Source organism: Camellia sinensis, chromosome 15 (genome assembly GCF_055761805.1).
Source record: "Camellia sinensis isolate YWXY chromosome 15, ASM5576180v1, whole genome shotgun sequence".
Taxonomy (NCBI): domain Eukaryota; kingdom Viridiplantae; phylum Streptophyta; class Magnoliopsida; order Ericales; family Theaceae; genus Camellia; species Camellia sinensis.
In genome coordinates, this window is record NC_138975.1 from 116728381 (window position 1) to 116748861 (window position 20481).

The window sequence follows — 20481 nt, forward strand, 5'->3', positions numbered from 1 at the left end:
TTTTATGATACCCTCTCTATGAGTCCGGATTCTCGGCCGCCCTACTCGGTAGCCCCCAAAACGACGTCGTTTTGGGGGCAAATTTTCAAAAAAAAAAAAAACGCAGAGGAAGAGAGGGAGGAAGGAGAGGAAGAGGGAGGGAGGAAGGAGGAAGGAGGAGGAGGAGGAGGAGGAGGAGGAGGAGGAGGACGGGAAGGGCCGGACTAGAGGGGGCCATAACCAGTGGGGGAGGAGGAGGCGGGGCCGGAGGCGGAGGCGACGGCGGTGCAGCTGCTGCGAGGCGACGATCGGACGGCTGCGACGGCCGGCGGCGAGGCGACGAGCTGCGACGGCGAGCTCGCAGCCTCCTCCTTCCTCCCTCTTCTCCCTCTCCCCTCCCTCTGGTTATGGCAGCCGTCGGAAAAAACGAAGAAGAAGAAAAGAAAAGAAAAAAAAAAAAAAAAAACCCCAAAACGACGTCGTTTTGGGGGGCTGCCGGGTAGGGCGGCCGAGGATCCGAATTCCCCTCTCTATATATACATATATGTATGTACATAACAACGTGGATATCGAATTTTTATCAAGTTCTATCCTTTATGCCTATCCAGTATCTATCTATCTATTTTAATATATAAAAGGAAGACTGTTGGCAGTGTCGACATTTTTGTCTCATATTTTGGAGTTTTTGTAAAAATTATATATATTATATTTGGAGTTTTTGTAAAAATTATATGTATTATATTTGTAAAAATATGTACTATAAAATGAAAACTGTTGTATGCACTATATTTGGAGTTTTTGTAAAAATTATGCAAAGAGGATGACAAGTCTCAAACTCATGACCATGGATTTAATAATAAATACTCTTACCACTTAAACAACGCTTGTGCAAATTTGTTTTTATCATTATTCTTATAATATTATTTTTTTCAAGTTATATATATGTATCGCGTGTGCGGACTGCTAATATATATATGTATATATTTTTTTTAGTCCATCACTTATATTTATTGCTCGTAAAAAATAAATTAATGAGCATAGGAAACAAAACAAAAAAAGAAAAAGAAAAAAAAGCGTAGATAACAAAAGTTTCTCCGTGATAGTTAGCGTGAGGCCTTTTTTTTTATCGCAAATGCTAATTTTGCATTTTATCCCTCTAGTTTAAAATTTTCTATTTGATGTCACTAGACAGTGAAATTTCTTTCTAATCTAGAAACAATGAAATATGATTTTTCATTTTGTAGCATTTAATTTTGGATTTTTAGCTTTTTTTGAAATTTCTATATTTATAAAAGATAATTCATAGATAATAAAAATTTCATTGGTCGAAAATAAATAACATTTTCTTCAATTTTACATATTCAGTACGAACTCTTACGGAATGGATATAGACGATAGTATTCCAAAAAATACTTTAAAAATGAAAATTTAAATTAAAAGTTAATATTTGAAAGTTTAAAAAATAAAACTAGCTATTTAGTAATTGGGTTGTGTTTGTTGCGCGTGTTGTCCTCACAATAAAATTTATGGACTCGTTTGTTTTCTTATAAAAAAATCTTTTTATGAGGGGTCTCTTATAAAAAATCTCTACTTTTATTGCTAAAGCCTTGTATTAAAAAATTCTCTATAGATATGAACCAATATAGGGGTGTGATTGGTTTGAGTTGACATTAAATTTAGAACCAATTTAAATGAATCATGCACTTAAACCAAATCAATCCAATCCCAAAAAAAATAATAATAATAATCAATCAATAATAAATAATTAAAATAAACTAGTCTTTAATATTTGAATATAACACAAACATAAAATAAATATTATTTAATACAAGCCAACAATTGTGAATAGTATAGTGAAATCCACCTCAAGCTTAAATACAACCTATACAAATCAAATCCAGTAACACAATTAATAAAATAAAATTAAGTACCGTGAATTCCAACTCTAACTTCCAGTATTTTCTTCTTCCACTTCCCATTCTTGTTCTTCTCGACTGAAAATCAAAATAAATAGTGAGAAATGATTAGTTGCAATCAAATCCACTAAACCAATTAGGCAAAAACAAGCCGATAAAAATTGAATCTTATAATATACATATATATATATATATATATATATATTTGGTTATCATGTTTGTTCGATTTAGGTAAAGCATAAATCAAAAATCAATCCAATCATGTCAGATTGACAACCCAGAACTAAACTAATGTATTCGAAAAAACCAAACCAGCCTAATCTAAAGATGTCGGTTTGGTTTAGTTTTTTTATTCTATGGTAATTTGTCCACCCCCTAAACCAATATAAAGGCAAAAAAGCAGAGGATATATCAACAATTTTATGATGAGAATTAGTAAGAGGGATGTGAAAGAAATGATAAGAGACCCAACAGTTGTTTCGTCTCTTGTGAAAAAAAAGGATTATTCAGGCAGAATTAAGAAATTTACCGAATCTTGAGGGAAGACACATGTCGCACTTTGTAAAAATCTTCTCCTTCTTCACCATTGACCCTTCGAAGCCTGTTATTGAAATTTTCGCTCATACCATTAGTTGTAAATTGTTGGAGGGTAGCAATGAACATCAATCCTTCTGGAACCATTTCCAGTCCTTTGCAAAAACCAATGTCTAAAGCAGAGAGATTGGGCATGGCTCCTTCTTCCACCTCCCACTCTTTTAAGTGATCCAACGTAATGAGATGTAGGGCTTTGAGTTGGGGGAAACCTTTAGCTGAGCAAACCATTTTGTCCCCCTCAAAGGCATCAATGATTAAATAGAGGACTCGCAGGTTAGGTATCCTCTCCAATGTTGGCATAGGGTCTTCTTTAAGTTCACATCCCCGCAACGTTAACTCGATGAGGGTGGGAGAGAAACAATGGTCGTACTCTTTTAGCTCGGGAATGAATCCTTCTATACTCAATTTGTAAAGATGGTGACACCATAATAGTTGTTTGAGAAGAGTCAACTCTTCTTCTTCTTCGAAGCAAAAATTAACTGATAAGGATGTTCGTCGGAGGTGGATGGCCCTGATGTTTAGGTGTTTGATGAAAGCCGCAAAGTCCTGATTGTCCGACTTCCAGAAAATTGCCTCTTCTAGTTGCCGAAGATTGATCAATTTACGCAGATCATTGACGTCACAAAGCCGTGTGTGAAACCCTCCTAATGTTTCGAGGTTTTTCAACCCATCCAATTTGAATTTGTACATGTAATTCGGCCCATAATAAATATACAAATGCCTCAATTGTTCCATTCCATGTAAGACTATTACTTCATCTGACATGAAGTTCCAACCTCGTAAATCCAAGGTTTGCAAGTATTTCAACTTGCAGATAGACGAATGCCATTTCGGTATCAAACAACTTCTTAAACTCAAGTACCTCAAGCTAATTAGGTTACCTATGTTGGAAAATGGTTTTATATAGACATAATTTTGAGTCCATTTTGGGTGGGCCCCAAACGTCTTTTGGGGTGAGTCCGAAGAGGTGACGTGTTCCTTGCCGCGTGGCAAGTCACACGGTGAAGACGGAACATCAAAACCATTTATCAGTGAATGAGAAGTTGATGTCGTTTCAGGTTTAACATTAATTTCTTTGATAAAAATTCTTTTGAATTTTTTCAATAAAAAAAATTATTGTGGGAATTTAATTTAATTCTAAATTCAAATTTTGGGTTCCTGAGTGGGTTCCTAAAGTTTGTAATTGTGGAAATTTAATTTTATTCTAAATTTAAATTTTGAGTTCCTAAGTGGTTTCTTAAAATTTATACCTCTTACTTTATTAATTAAACTATTCAATTTGTTTTATATATGTTTATATTCAATAGTTTAATTAATATAAGTTACTAACAGGTTGAGAAGTTCCTAACGGTCAACTTTTGAAATTGTTTGACCATTGGTTTTCTTTGTGCCAACGGTCTGACAAATGGTTTGAAATATATATGGCATCTGTTCACTTGGGTTTGCACCCTTTCGTGGCTAAGGATTTTTGTCTATATATAGTGCCATGATTCCAGCATTCAAGGGTCGGGAAAAAATAAACCAGTCTAAGAAATTTGTTTTGCCGTTCGGTTTTTAAGTGCATTATTCTTCATTTATATTTTTAGGACTAATATTCAAAGAGTTAGAACACAAGGTTTGGTTCGCCGAACAAATTGTTTGGAGTACTACTACAATTTGTGTAGATCATTGTATCCTGGGAGATAGACGCCACTCAACCGTAAGTGCCGTAGCGGGGCGAATCTGTCTTAAGGACAGAGTGTCACACACTCGACTTGGTCTTAATTTTAATTCGGTTCGATAAATAAATCTGGTATGCTATTTATTTATTTTGTTTGAATTTATTTCAAGTTATTTTATTTACACAGAAGATTGTTCCAACAATCTTAAGACAGATTCGAATTATTCTGTTTACAGAATTTTTCGTTTGATTCCTTTTTTTTTTTTTTTCATTCTTCGTAAATAATTTCGGAAGAAAAATTATTTTCTGTGAATTTACAAAATAATATTTTGGTTGGAAAAACAAATAGTGATTATATGCTATTTGACAGATAGTAGTAATATACTGTCTCTTTTCTTTGACAACAACTAGTAGTACGATACTGGTGTCATTAACAATTCAGAATATATTTTTGTGAAATTTTGTCAGAAAACTAATTTTGGTTTTTAGAAATTATTTTCTAAGTTTTCTTTAATTAAAATTCTGTTTCAGTATTTTAATTATTGAAGTGTTACAGAAATTTAATTTTCTGTGTGGAATTAATTTGGTTAAATAAAATTTTATTTTATTTCCAAATTAATTGAAAAATAAAAGTTATAGTTTTTATTTCTTTTATTTTTACAGAATTTAATTTCTTGTGTGGAATTATTTTGGTTAAATAAAATTTTATTTTATTTCCAAATTAATTGATAAATAAAAGTTATAGTTTTTATTTATTTTATTTTACAGAATTTAATATTCTGTGGAATTAATTTGTTTAAATAAAATTTTATTTTATTTTCAAATTAATTGGAAAATAAAAGTTACATTCTTGTTTCTTTTATTTTTACGGAATTTAATTCTGTGAATTTGGTTTAATTTTCTGTGTAGTGTAAATTCTAATTATAATTTTGTTTTATATATTAGAATTGATGGCTACTGAAACAAATGCCCAAACAAGTACTACTGTGGTGGCTGCAATGACGCCAACCCCCTCTCCTGTTGTAACAGTACCGGTAAATCACGGTGAAAAGCCAGAGAAGTTCTTAGGAACTGACTTTAAAAGATGGCAACAGAAAATGTTGTTCTATCTTACAACTCTGAACCTGGCTCGTTTTCTCCGTGAAGATGCTCCTATCCTGAAAGAGGATGAAACCGACCGGCAAGTGGTTGCTGCGGTTGATGCTTGGAAACATGCCGATTTCCTTTGCCGGAATTATGTATTGAACGGACTTGACAACACATTATACAACGTCTACAGTCCAATCAAGACAGCAAAGGAACTTTGGGAATCGTTGGAGAAAAAGTACAAAACAGAAGATGCCGGCTCAAAGAAATTTGTGGTTGGCAGATTCTTAGATTTTGTAATGGTTGATTCAAAAACTGTGATCAGCCAAGCTCAAGATTTCCAACTCATTCTGCATGACATTCACGCAGAAGGTATGTTTCTCAGTGAATCCTTTCAAGTTGCAGCCTTAATTGAAAAATTACCAAAAGGCTGGAAGGAATTCAAGAACTACTTCAAACATAAGCGCAAAGAAATTTCTATGGACGAGTTAATTGTGCGTTTGAGGATTGAGGAGGACAACCGCAATTCTGAAAAGCGGGCTGGTAAGCATCCTATGGAGTCTAAGGCAAATGTGGTGGAACATACTTCAAAAACCAAGAAACGAAAGTCTTCTGGAGAAAGTTCATCACAAGGCTCTAAAAGGGGGGATAATAAAAAGTACAAGTTTAATGGCAAATGTTACATCTGTGATAAAGAGGGACATCGGGCCAAAGATTGCCGTAGCAAAGGCAAAAATAAAAGAAGAACAAGCAAGAAGCCTGCTCAAGCCCACATGACTGAAGTGGACAATATTTCCAATGGTGTTGATGACATCAATCTTTCTGCAGTTGTTTCCGAGGCAAATCTTGTCGGAAATCCTAAAGAATGGTGGGTGGACACTGATGCTACTCGCCATATCTGTGCCGACAAAAAGATGTTCACATCTTATTCTACAGTGGATAATGGTGAACAACTCTTTATGGGCAACTCCTCAACTTCCAAAGTTGAAGGACAAGGAAAGATTGTACTCAAGATGACATCTGGAAAGGAACTCACTCTCAACAATGTGCTGCATGTACCGGACATTCGCAAGAATCTTGTTTCCGGATCTTTGTTGAGTAAGAATGGGTTTAGGCTAGTTTTTTAGAGTGATAAATTTGTACTTACTAAGAATGGGATGTATGTAGGAAAAGGTTACATGTCTGATGGCCTTTTCAAGTTAAATGTAATGACCGTTGTACCCTCAGTTATTAATAAAACTACATCTTCTTCTTACTTGCTTGAGTCTTCAAATTTATGGCATGGTAGACTAGGACATGTTAATTATGGATCTTTGCGTAGATTAATTAATATGGAATGTTTACCTAAATTTGACATTGATTCAAATCATAAATGTGAAATTTGTGTTGAGGCAAAATTATCTAAAACTCCTTTTCATTCAATTGAAAGAAGTACGGAACCACTTGAATTAATTCATAGTGACATTTGTGATTTTAAATCAATTCAAACCAGAGGTGGAAAAAAGTATGTAATCACTTTTATAGATGACTATACTAGATATAGTTATATTTATTTAATTCGAACCAAGGATGAAGCTTTGGAAACTTTCATTCAATATAAGAATGAAGTAGAAAATCAACTTGGTAAGAAAATCAAGAAACTTAGAAGTGATAGAGGTGGTGAATATGAATCACCTTTTGGTGAGTTTTGTAAAGAACATGGAATAATTCATCAAACCACTGCTCCTTACTCACCTCAGCAAAATGGAATTGCTGAAAGGAAAAATAGGACTTTAAAAGAAATGATGAATGCCATGTTAATAAGTTCTGGATTACCTCAGAACTTGTGGGGGGAAGCAATACTTTCTGCTAATTATATTTTAAATAAAGTACCCCGAAAGAAAGTGAATCAAACACCTTACGAATTGTGGCATGGAAGAGTACCATCCTACAAATACTTAAAAGTGTGGGGGTGTTTGGCTAAAGTGGCTATTCCTAGTCCTAAAAAGACTAAGATAGGTCCTAAGACCATTGATTGCATTTTCATTGGTTATGCCAAGAATAGTAGTGCATATCGGTTTTTGATTCATAAATCAGAACATTCCGACATGCATGTAAATACTATTATTGAATCTCGGAATGCATCTTTCTTTGAACATGTATTTCCAAAGAAGACTGGACAAGAGACTAGTACTAATAAAAGATCTTTTGATGCTATTACTAGTCAGGATCAAGAACATGATCAAGAACAAGAGTTAGATCAAAATGAGGAAGAGGAACTTAGGCGTAGTAAACGTGCTAGAACCTCAAAATATTTTGGTCCAGATTTTCTAACATATTTGTTAGAAAATGAGCCTTTAACTTTTAAAGAGGTTATGTCCAGTCCTGAAGCTCCTTTATGGAAAGAAGCTGTCAACAGTGAAGTTGAATCCATCTTGCAAAATCACACTTGGGAACTAGTGGACTTACCACCAGGTTGTAAACCTCTTGGATATAAATGGATTTTCAAAAGGAAAATTAAAGCGGATGGATCAATTGACAAATACAAGGCAAGACTTGTAGTCAAAGGATTTAGACAAAAAGAAGGTCTTGATTACTTTGACACGTACTCACCGGTTACTAGAATAACATCCATAAGAATGCTAATTGCCATTGCATCTCTATACAATCTAGAAATTCATCAAATGGATGTTAAGACCGCTTTCTTAAATGGTGAGTTAAATGAAGAAATTTACATGGAACAACCAGAAGGGTTTTCTGTTCCAGGGAAAGAAAAGAAAGTGTGTAAATTGGTTAAATCATTATATGGTTTAAAACAAGCGCCAAAGCAATGGCATGAGAAATTTGACAAGGCAATGATGTCAAATGGATTTAAAATTAATGAGTGTGACAAATGTGTTTACATTAAAAACACAGACAAAGGTTATGTTATTGTATGTCTCTATGTAGATGATATGCTCATCATTGGTAGTAATAATGATATGATTAAAACTACTAAGAAAATGTTGAATAAACATTTTGACATGAAGGACATGGGCATTGCTGATGTAATTCTTGGTATGAAAATTACCAAAACATCAGAAGGATATGCTTTGTCACAATCTCATTACATTGAGAAAATACTTGACAAATTCAGCAAAGATGATGATCATCTTGCTAGAACTCCTGTAGATGTTAATTTGTATCTTTGTAAAAATGTACAGGAAAGTATTTCTCAATTAGAGTATGCCCAAATTATTGGAAGCTTAATGTACTTGATGAACTGCACCCGCCCAGATATGGCTTATGCAGTAAGTAAATTAAGTAGATATACGAGTAATCCGGGAGTAGAACACTGGAAAGCAATGATAAGGGTTCTAAGATATCTTCGATTTACTCGTAACATTGGGCTTAACTATACTAGATATCCAGCAGTACTTGAAGGATACTGTGATGCAAATTGGATATCGGATACTAGAGACTCGAAGTCCACCAGTGGGTATGTCTTTACTCTTGGTGGGGCGGCTGTATCTTGGAAATCTTCCAAACAGACTTGTATTGCTAGGTCTACTATGGAATCTGAATTCATAGCCTTAGACAAAGCAGGGGAAGAGGCAGAATGGCTTCGCCACTTCCTTGAAGATATTCCAATTTGGCCAAAACCGGTGCCTGCTATATGCATACATTGCGATAGTCAATCAGCAATAGGTAGAGCACAGAGTCATATGAATAACGGTAAGTCTCGACACATTCGTCGTCGACATAATACCGTAAGACAACTACTCTCTAATGGAATTATTTCCATAGAATATGTTAAGTCTAAAGACAACATAGCGGATCCACTAACCAAAGGGTTAGCAAGAGAGTTAGTTGAAAATTCATCGAGGGGAATGGGACTTAAGCCTATTAAATAAGAGTTACCACAACGGCAACTCAACCTAGTTGACTGGAGATCCCAAGATCTAGGTTCAAAGGGACAACCGAGTTGTGATTGACTCAGAAGGATCACTATGGAGTCCAACTCCTACCCATTTCTATGATGAAATAAGTGATGTCTGCAGCGATTTAGGTTGAGTAATACTTTTAATGATTCTTATATCTAGGTAAACCTAGTTGAGTATGGCAGGATACTTTTCATAAGAATCACCTATGTGAGTGTGAACTGGGCCGGTTCTATAAGATTTGTGAAGGGCTACAAGTCTTTAGAGCACTCATGAAAGACCAGGTTGTTCAGGGCCAAAATGAACACAATAGTGAGAACTAAACTGTGTCTGGGAATATACTGTGTGGGTTCTATTGTCTTGGTTTACACAAACGGCTGAACAGTTCAAGACATCATGTTCACTGGTTAGCTAGTAAATCCGATAGTGTCTCACAAGGGAAGGTTCAAAGCCAAAAGCTACCTATCCTTTGCAGAATATTTCTAATTTCTGTACTCTCTGATTAGATCATGTTGTTGCATTTTCTCTCCGTCAAATTCCATTCATGTGGGGGATTGTTGGAAAATGGTTTTATATAGGCATAATTTTGAGCCCATTTTGGGTGGGCCCCAAACGTCTTTTGGGGTGAGTCCGAAGAGGTGACGTGTTCCTTGCCGCGTGGCAAGTCACACGGTGAAGACGGAACATCAAAACCATTTATGAGTGAATGGGAAGTTGATGTCGTTTCAGGTTTAACATTAATTTCTTTGATAAAAATTCTTTTGAATTTTTTCAATAAAAAAAATTATTGTGGGAATTTAATTTAATTCTAAATTCAAATTTTGGGTTCCTGAGTGGGTTCCTAAAGTTTGTAATTGTGGAAATTTAATTTTATTCTAAATTTAAATTTTGAGTTCCTAAGTGGTTTCTTAAAATTTATACCTCTTACTTTATTAATTAAACTATTCAATTTGTTTTATATATGTTTATATTCAATAGTTTAATTAATATAAGTTACTAACAGGTTGAGAAGTTCCTAACGGTCAACTTTTGAAATTGTTTGACCATTGGTTTTCTTTGTGCCAACGGTCTGACAAATGGTTTGAAATATATATGGCATCTGTTCACTTGGGTTTGCACCCTTTCGTGGCTAAGGATTTTTGTCTATATATAGTGCCATGATTCCAGCATTCAAGGGTCGAGAAAAAATAAACCAGTCTAAGAAATTTGTTTTGCCGTTCGGTTTTTAAGTGCATTATTCTTCATTTATATTTTTAGGACTAATATTCAAAGAGTTAGAACACAAGGTTTGGTTCGCCGAACAAATTGTTTGGAGTACTACTACAATTTGTGTAGATCATTGTATCTTGGGAGATAGACGCCACTCAACCGTAAGTACCGTAGCGGGGCGAATCTGTCTTAAGGACAGAGTGTCACACACTCGACTTGGTCTTAATTTTAATTCGGTTCGATAAATAAATCTGGTATGCTATTTATTTATTTTGTTTGAATTTATTTCAAGTTATTTTATTTACACAGAAGATTGTTCCAACAACCTATTGATTCGACTGACTTTTCATCAAACTTAAATCCTTCAACATCCAAATTCCTAAGCAATTTGAAGTGCTTGAGATCCAACTCTATTGAAGACTTGTTGTCACGTCTTGGATTGCAGAACAATATTGATCTTAGAAGTTTAGTTGTCTCCAATTCAGGGAGGACAACTCTTTCGACATCCCAATTCAAATGAATTGCAAGTTGGCGTATTTTAGGAGCAGCAGTTGATGTGGTGGAAAAGCGAAAGCAATTAGCTTGATCAGTTTCGCGTTGGAGATGAATGATCCCAAGAAAATCATTCATTTCGACCTTTAAAAAACACAGCTCCAACATAAGGTCCTGAATGTGGCAATACTTGATCCTTTGAGTATACTCATGCACTTGTACTTGAACCATGCCCTTTTGTACAAGCACACCCAAGTAACGTTTTGTTACATCCATTATTGTTTCATCTCCCACTCTAGCACCATCTACAATTATACCGTCAGCTATCCACAAGTGATATAGTCTTTCAGCATCTATCTTATAATTCTCCGGAAAGTAACCAAAATATAGAAAACATGACTTCAAATGATCAGGCAAATCATGGTAACTTAAAGCTAACACCTTTAATTGTTCATTGTTATGTTGTATGGAATCGTCACTCCATTTATGCAAATAAAAATTTTGGTATACCATCTTCCATTCCATTAATGTATGCTTTCTTGCCAAAAGGCCACCAAGCACAACGATTGCTAACGGTAAACCACCACACTGCTTTGCCATTTTCCTCCCTAGTTCCTCCATATGCATGTCTAGCACTCCAAAGTCTACAAAAATAACAAAATGCAAAATTTAAAAACAACAAAAAATAGATTATTGCCTAGAGTCTGTAAAACAACAAAAATGAAAATTCTAATGAATGCATGTGTGAATAAGCAAAAAAAATGAAAATTTGCCGACTTTTTCAAGACCCAAATCAAGTTTTTTAACATGGGCCTTTTATACATATATAGATAGATAATTCTAAAGTGAGCTTGTAATATGGAATGATTTTTAAACTCTTTTTTTTTTTTTTGGCAAAATCAAATCGGTTGGTAATTTAAATTTTATTTAAAATTTTTGAACTTTCATATTCTCGAGTATAAAACTCTAATTAGTAGTTGTAAAATTACTAATCAAACTTGCATAACCACCAGGGTTGGTGGCCTGGTGGAGGATGCGGTCCATTCCCCAGCCAAGGACCCAGGGTCGATTCCTGGGAAGGGCATTTAAGATCACTCCCTGTGAGCAATGCCTTTACTCCCCTCGGTCCCTGGCCTCTGCTGCGGGGTGGGGTTGCCCTCCATTGGTACCCTGGTGGTGGGTCCCTCACTTGGTGGGGGTTAATTCCTAGCTGGCAATTGGTTACCCCGGGGCTAGGGCCCAACGGGGCTGTGATGACACCACAGAGCCCTTTTTTCTAGTTCAAAAAAAAAAAAAAAAAAAAACTTGCATAATTCAATTTAACAATCAAATCCATTGAATCATTCTTGTGACAAAGTTGACCAAAGGTAAGATTTAATCAATTTCAATTTCAAAAAGTTTATTTCTTCAGAAACGACTGTAACAGAGATAGTCAATAACATTCTATACACAAACCATATATTCGGAAAATAATCATCCATTAGTGTTAAATAATTTACTACATTAACAAACTTTTTTGTTTCTATTTAAGGGATAATTTTTGGGAACCCTTTTTCTCAACCAATTTTTGGGGTCCAAAGCAGCCCGCTTTCTCAACTTTGCCTCAAAGGCAGCATTGTTTACATTGATACTTGCATCTTTTCAATGAAAAGTTCTATAAGATGAAAAAGCTCAAATTCTGCATGCATTTGGTGCAGAGAGAGTGATGTTAAGGGGGCAAGAATTGAACTGTCGCCCCCATTTGAAAATTTGCTATTTTAATCGATTTTTAATTTTTTACAAAAAAATATAAAAATACAAAAATACAAAAAAGTAAAAAGAGTAATGTATGTACCCCTAACCTTCCATTCAAATTCCATTCTCCACGCTAGTATTACAAAGTTGTCATACATGACTTGCGCCATTCAAATTTTAATGAATAATTAGTGACTAGTCTTAAAGTATTATGTGTCATTGTCTATATGGTGTTTCAAATTAATTGCATGGCAAAAACTTCTATGAATGGAACATGTTAACTCATCTTTGTGGGATAATTAGGAAACAAATGATGACTATTTAGTGTGTGTTGCAGTTTCTTATTGGCCAAAGTAGATCATTTAGTATCTAATAATTTTTAGCTCTAGACACTCATTCATCTATATAAACAAAGATATTTGTATGATATTTTAAAATTAAAAGGTTTAACTGTACAATTTTGTAGTTTAAGAGGATATTAATATTCAGTATTAGTTCATGAGATGTTATTATAATTAACACTAAATTTTTTAGCATTCAATTATGTTGAGTTCTTTAAGATTAATAAATTACATAAAAGAAGTAGCTTTTCTTTCTAAGTGAAATGCTTGGACCACATTTTTTTGGGGGGTGGGAAATGCTATTTTATCATTAATTTCTACAAAATATTTAATCAAAATAATATGGTAGTTATATTTTTAAATAAAGGCCACTCCAAATGGGGAAAATTCTGCTTTCGAGGTCTGTATCATATGCTCTGCTTATAATTTTTGTGATATTTAGTTATGACCTATTATGTTGTTAGTTATGATTTAGTTATGACTTGATTATAACTCATTATTGTGTTAGTTATGACTTATTGTGATCTTAATTATGACATTATTTAAGGTATGATTTAAAATGTCTTTAGTTATACATTGTGTTGTGTTTAGTTATGGCTCTTTTTTTTTCTTTTTTCTTTTTTTAAATTATAATTGAAAATAATCTAGTTATGACATTTTTTATAATCAAAATTACAAATGTCATAACTTGCATAGAGCATGACCCATCCAATAGGTTTTTTGATTTAAAATAAGAAAACTTAAATATGTCACATCCTATATCTGTATATATATGGGGGACTTACGTGTAAATCTTAATATGTGGACTTATTGTCCAATAGGTTCTACGATTATTAATGGCATTTTTCATCAAACATTATTAAAAAACGTCACTAATTATTAATTTAAAGCAACAGTTTGAAAATTGTCACAAAAAAATCACTAATTATAAGTTTTAGTGACAGTTTAAAAAAACCATCACAAAAAAAGTCACTAATGTACAATTTTCAGTGACAGTTTGAAAATTTTGTTACAGAAAAATGTCACTAATTGTAAATTTTAGCGAAAATTTATAAAAATTGTGACAAAAAAAAGCCACGAATTGTCAATTTTTAGCGACATATGCAAAAAATTGTTACAAAATTATTTTTTTAAATGATTTTACCAGAACTTATTTTCAATAGAAGTTGACGGGAATTAAGTCCAACTATTATGACCTACTGGTACTTTACCTTATATATATTGAAAAATCTAAAAATTCCCTAGATGCTGATTTGTAATTATGTATCAATTTTAAACAGTTAATAATAATCTTAATCAAACAATCAAAGACAAATCGACACAACGATTTTACGTGAAAAAATCACAATTGAAGCGCCTCCAATTGTGATAAAAAATCACGGGCAAAAGTCACAAAACAATCCACTAAGAAGACATAAAGGAATTACACAAATGTACTCTCAATTACCTAGCGAATCCACGCTCGAATTGAACCGACCCTTATGTGCCTCTTCTAGTGTCGTCTTCATCTCGAAATTGTCTTGCCTAACGTTGAATCCATAACGCCGATGTCGAATTTACGACGATGAGCCACTCTAGAATCCAACAAAGCTTCAGGCCCAAATTACACAGAATTCACCGAAGAACAACTCTCTCTTTTGTGAATAAAACAAAACAAACCCTTTGATATAATCCACTCAAATCATGATATAAACTCTCACAGCTATCAAAGGAAACAATCAAAGAAGCTCCAGATAAAAACCCTAATGCCCAAGAAGAAAATCTAGAAGTCGCCCTAAAATCTTACTAAACCGCACCTTTTATAGCAAACAGATCCGCGATCTCCGCTCGAGCGCAAGCATGGCCGCTCGAGCAGGTCTACGCTCTAGCGCAAGAATGGCTGCTCGAGCGGAAATGTGACAACCAGGTGTATCATTCGCTCCGTCCTCTTTTTGTTTTCTTTTGGGTTTCAAGTGTCCGGAAGTTTTGTTCTCAAATGAATTCTCGTTCTCATTTATTCGGTGTCGAATTTCACTTGTTTCGGAGGGTGCATGCCTGGGAGTGAACCATAAAATTCTGGGCTGCTGGGCCAAGGCCTTACGTGCAGGGCCCTAGGCCGCACGTGCGGGGAAGTGGTGAGTTTTAGAGGGTGCACACTATCTAAATTGCAAGTGAGGAGGGGGAGGTGCGGAAGGAGCCGCATGTGCAGGATCAGAGCCACACGTGCAGGAGGCACGCTCCGTACGTGCGGAGGCAAGTGTCGCACGTGCAATTGGGCCTGAGTTCGAGGGGCTCTGTTTTTTCTTCTCGTTTTGGCTGTATGTATCACTTTTCATATATCTCTCTCTCTAAAAACATATTGCTCTCCCTTCTCTCTATATTTCTACCTCAAAACCATCAATTAGAAAATCACACATAGCTCCTTCATCAAAGATAAAGAACTCCTCAAGAGTTACTTTGTGTGCGGTGGAGATCTCCTTCCAACACCATCAATTCTAGGATTTCATCTCTTTTCTTCATCAAACCTTGAGGTAGGGAACCACTTAGAGTTATATATATGTTTTGCAAGCTTTTGATTGATTTTGTGAACTCTTCTTTGTTGATTTTCGAAAATGGGTTTTGGGCTCAAGAAAATTGAGGGTGTTGTAGAAGAAGTTCATCATTTGTGCTTTTAAAAGACTTTTCTTGAAATGTTGAACCACATGGGTGGAGGTTTAGGTATTTAAAAGGGTTTTGTAAAGGGATGAAGAAATGTTGGGATTTTTGGGGAATAACCTAGAAATTGGGGGTTTTAGAAACAATGTGGGGATTGATGGATTTTCTTGTGTTATGGAAAGGAATGAGTGAAAATCTCATAATATTGTTGCAAAAATGACAACTTTGCTTGGTACATGAAGATTGGGAACTTGTTTTAAAACTTTGTTAAATGCAAGAACATGTGTAGTTATGAGATGATAAATTGTTGAGTTACTTGAAAGATGAAGTTGAGAATTGTGCAAGGTGGGGGAAATAATGTCACTTGTTAGCAATGTAGATTGAACACGTAGTTATTTCGTGATTGATAACATTGAAGAAGGAAAATGAGAAATGTGTTTGTTGTAATATTATTGCTGAGATTCTTGAGAATGAAAAATGTTGTGAGGTATTAATAATTGTTGCATTACACACTCATTTCTTCATTTATTATGCATTTTGACTTGAGTTTGGGAAACGTTTGCATTGAGATAAATGTATATTGAAATGGGAGCCATGGAAATGTTTATGGGGTAAATACGTTGGTAAGTTTGGTTAGGAGGTGTAGGTGAAAATGATAAGTTGGCCTGAGTGTCCGAGATAAAAGACCGAAAACACGCGCGGAGGAGGTACCACTTCCCTTTTGGTTAACAACCGGTAAAGTGGGGTTATTGGTAGTGCTTGTTGAGTCTACTTGCAGACACCTGCCTAGTGATTACCTACGTCGTATATACCGCCCCCCTTTTGGTTAAAATTGGAAGTTTTGAAATTGTTAAGATTGCAAACTATTGTTGAAACATGGTGATTTTCAAAAGAGCATGTAAACGAATTTCCCTTTAAAATGGCATTGCATAGCATTTGCATCTAATATTGAAAATCTTGCATAAATGTACACACTTTGTTAAGTGTTCTCTACTGGGCTTCATGCTCACCCCTACGGGATTTTGGTACAGGAAAAGATGTGGTGATCCCGCCAAGTTGAGGACGTGGCTATGTTGTGAAGATTAATAACTCTGTTTTGTTATGATTTAATTACTAGCCAAGGGCTATTCATGTATGGGTCTGAGAGGCCATTTTTGTGTAACCGGGCTTAAGCCTTGGAAATTGTAAGCCTAGAAGGGCATTTTATTATTTTTAGAACATGATGCTCTACATGCTATAGATTCATGTATTTCCATATCATTGAATGTATAATTCGCATGTAGAACTTTTGTATAAATCTTGTTGATTGATAGTATAATAATTGGAGTATTGTTATCATTGTTTAGTGGACGTGGGTTGATGTATTAGAGTTATGTTGGATTATTTCGGGGCGTTACAGTAAAAAACAACTCCTAGTACTTTTGCAGGCGAGTGAAACTTCTGAAAAGTTGAGATCTCCGCTCGAGCGTAGGAATGGCCGCTCGAGCAGAAAAACAATTTTGATCCCTAACATAGTCAGCGAAGTGGCAAACATGAAAGAATAAACATCACAAACTTCTTTGCTAGGCACAATTCAGGTTGGATTCGCATCTAAAACTCATAGCCTCACTGAAATAAAAGTTCAAATAAAATTACAACTGAAAGGAGTTTTATCAAATGAGATTGCCAATAACAAAACCTAACATAGTTGTATAAATTTTATGTTTCTATATGTTTGATAACCATAGAGTTGTTGTTGGTGTCTTGGGAATGATGTTGTGACCCTTCGTGTGGGGCAATTTGGATCTATTTCAATTAGTTGAATCATTTATATTGTAAGATTTGTTGAGTAAATTAATTATGAAAAAAATCATAATTAATCATATATTTATAACCACATAATAATAAGATCATATTTATTTATTTATTTTAAAATATGTGATTTTGATAATATACTATCTATTTTTGGAAAATAATTATGGATCATGTGATTTTGAATGCCTGATTAATTTGATTTTTTTTTGTATGAGTCCTTCCCTATTCCAACTATTGAAACTTGGGGGAATTACAACACATGGGATAGAGAAAAAAAATTATAAAAATATGAGGGTGCAAGTAATTATGTGATGAGATGCAAGTGAAAAAGTACAGAGGTGCAAACATGTTTATGTAAAATTTTATTTTCTATCTCACTGGAAAGAAATTCTTTGAAAGTTTTCAATTTTTCGTAGTTTTTGTAAAATGAATATTCTAAATACATTTGGTACGACCCTACGGCCAGTAGAGCTAAAGTATTTTCCATCTTTCCCAAATTTCTACCCATGGGTCATTAATCTTTTTAGATGATAATAGATCACATAGATGATATGAAAACTAACATTGAAATAATTGAATTTGTATCAAAATATATAGCAATGTGGACTGATTAATATTACCTCTACCATCTCTTCTTCGTAATGATTTCTTTTGAAGTAGATCCCAACTTTCCTCATCATTTAAATACTGGAGTTCATGGAAAATATGGCATGGATCTATCTGTGAAGGCAGTGTTTTATCACGAGTCGTTAGCAATATTTTGCTGCCTGTGTTTCCATATGGGAAAGCCGGTTCCAAACTCTTCCAAGCCTCTATTGACCAAATATCATCCAGTACAACTAAGCATTTTTTACTCTGCTGGACTTTATAAAGTTGCTCAAACAACTCATTATTTGTCATCCTAACAACATCTTCCTTCCTCTCTAGAACAAGATTGATGAAGATTTCTTGCAGAATATCTCTTCTTTTATACTGTTGAGATATGCACACCCATGCCAAACCTTCAAAGTGACTCTGGACATCTTTGTGATGATATACTTTTTTAGCTAGAGTGGTCTTCCCCAAACCACCCATGCCGCAAATAGAGACAACTCGACTAGGAGTAAAGTCATCAACTTGCACCAAATGTTTCACAACCTTGTTCAAGTCTTCCTCAAACCCAACAAAATCCTCTTCAACAACATGCTGATACGATTGCCTCAATTCTTGTTGCTTCTCAACTGCCAAACTTCTTATGCCTTCACCTATAGCAATATTAGTTTAGTCTTTCTAACGGTCGATATTCAATAATAATGTTGTAGAAATAGAATTTTCATACAAAAAACTCACATAAAATGATTTTTTTTTTCTTCTGTGATTCCTTCATTTTAAAGAGGAAAAAAAACACTCATTTTAAGGTTCAAAAATAACAGCGTCGCATAATTTGTATGAATTTTTTATATAAAAATTCTATTTTTTGAATCATTTTTCACCATATAATAATACATACTTTATAAAATATATATTTAAAAAAGTGGAGGCTAAAATTGTGAAATATTATTTTTATATGTTTCTATAAATTTATGGGATTTTTTGTTTATGATTTCTAGTAATATTTTTTTAGAAGGAAATAAATGAAAAGTTATTAAATTTTGAAATTTTGAAATTTTGAAGCCACTTCATAAAAGGTCACACGAGAGAGAAACAAAAAAATTAGGATTTTTAAGATAATGAGGGTATTTTGGACTATATATGTTAAAGTTGTCATTATTATTTTAAGATTTCAAATCTCAAGAATTTAACTAATATGCGAATTGTTGTTATCCTTAAATTCTTAAACAAACTTGTAGAGTTATGTCTTTTTAATTTTCCCTAAATTTAACTAAAAAATTAAAATATAAAATATTATTCTTTCCTAAAATTGATTATGTCATACGAAAGAGTAATGGAATATATTAACATAATTTAAGTTTCAAATTTTAATTAGTAATAATTTTGAATCTCAAAAGAGAGAAAAACTATACTTTAAATCAAAATATAACAATAATTGAAAATTATTACAAATAAATAAATAAAAACTTAAATTTAAAATCAACACTTGAACCGGCTCACCTATACTTTGTAAGCAGTAAGTATGTAAACTAGCGGGGAGGTCAGTGATCTTGTTTTTAATGGCACCAATCTCACTTCCAACCCCGTAAACGTCTAGCCATTTGTTGAAGATGCAAGCAAATCTTATAAGGGTGTTTCGGAAACAACTTTTGGATGAAACTTTGATGACATAAGTTTCGAGGATGTCTTCGGTTTCATAAGCAAGTTTTCTAATTTCCGCAAGCCAGTTGCTGACCCTCGCATCTACAAGATCAGATTGTATTGCATAATCTGCGTCTTGTAAGAAGCATTGCATTCGATTCAACTCGACTCGGATTTGTTCAACTTGGTCACTTACTCCGTATAAGAATTTTGCTTCTTCAGTTAATAAAACTCCAAGTCTGTTGACAATGGAGGACACACCGAGCGCTTCCATTGTGAAACTGTGGTACTTCAATTGAATTCAAACCCACTCCCTGCCAACCCAACAAAATCTGGGTTTAAATAGTTGGTGGTAACCTAGGATGAAGGTTGGATAAGAGTAGGGGTTGGGATGTTGGGTGAGTGTAGAGACTGGAGAGAGAGAGAGAGAGAGAGAGAGAGATTGATTAATTGAGACACAGTTCTTAGAAATAGTCGGGGTTGCACAATTTTGTGGTGGAGCTGATTTATGGACAGTACATTATCTATTCCTGTTTTCATTTTTTTAAATTTTATCTTATTTGTCTTTAAAAATAAATGGTAAAATATAAATGTACTTCTTCAGTTTATTTAAAATATAATTTGTCTTTACAATTTTAAAAATTACAAATATTTTTTTTTGAATTTTTTATTTAAGAGAATGTATAAAAAAATAAAATTTCTAATTACGCTCATATATAACAATAAAATTATTTAAATCGTCAATTGAAATATATTTATAATATTATTAAAAATTATTAATTGATTTGATAAGTTATCACTCATAAAAATGATTATTTATTGTGTGATTAGAAACTTGAAAGAGTCGGATATAATTTTCAAAATCATATGAGATAATTTATATTTTAAACTAATGTCAAGAGTGTATTTAT

The 20481-nt window shown here is 33.9% G+C and overlaps 1 protein-coding gene across 1 annotated transcript; it reads right to left on the bottom strand.

The window, feature by feature from the left end:
- Positions 1–1725: 1725 nt before the first annotated feature.
- On the bottom strand, positions 1726–20043 carry LOC114317721 (putative disease resistance protein At1g50180). Its single transcript, XM_082910003.1, has 5 exons — positions 19430–20043; positions 17959–18582; positions 10670–11479; positions 2425–3370; positions 1726–1973 (listed from the first exon to the last, which is right to left on the bottom strand). The coding sequence occupies exons 1-5, from the start codon at positions 19842–19844 to the stop codon at positions 1925–1927; spliced, it is 2844 nt and encodes a 947-aa protein (XP_082766129.1). The 5' UTR covers positions 19845–20043; the 3' UTR covers positions 1726–1924.
- Between the last annotated feature and the right edge of the window lie 438 nt (positions 20044–20481).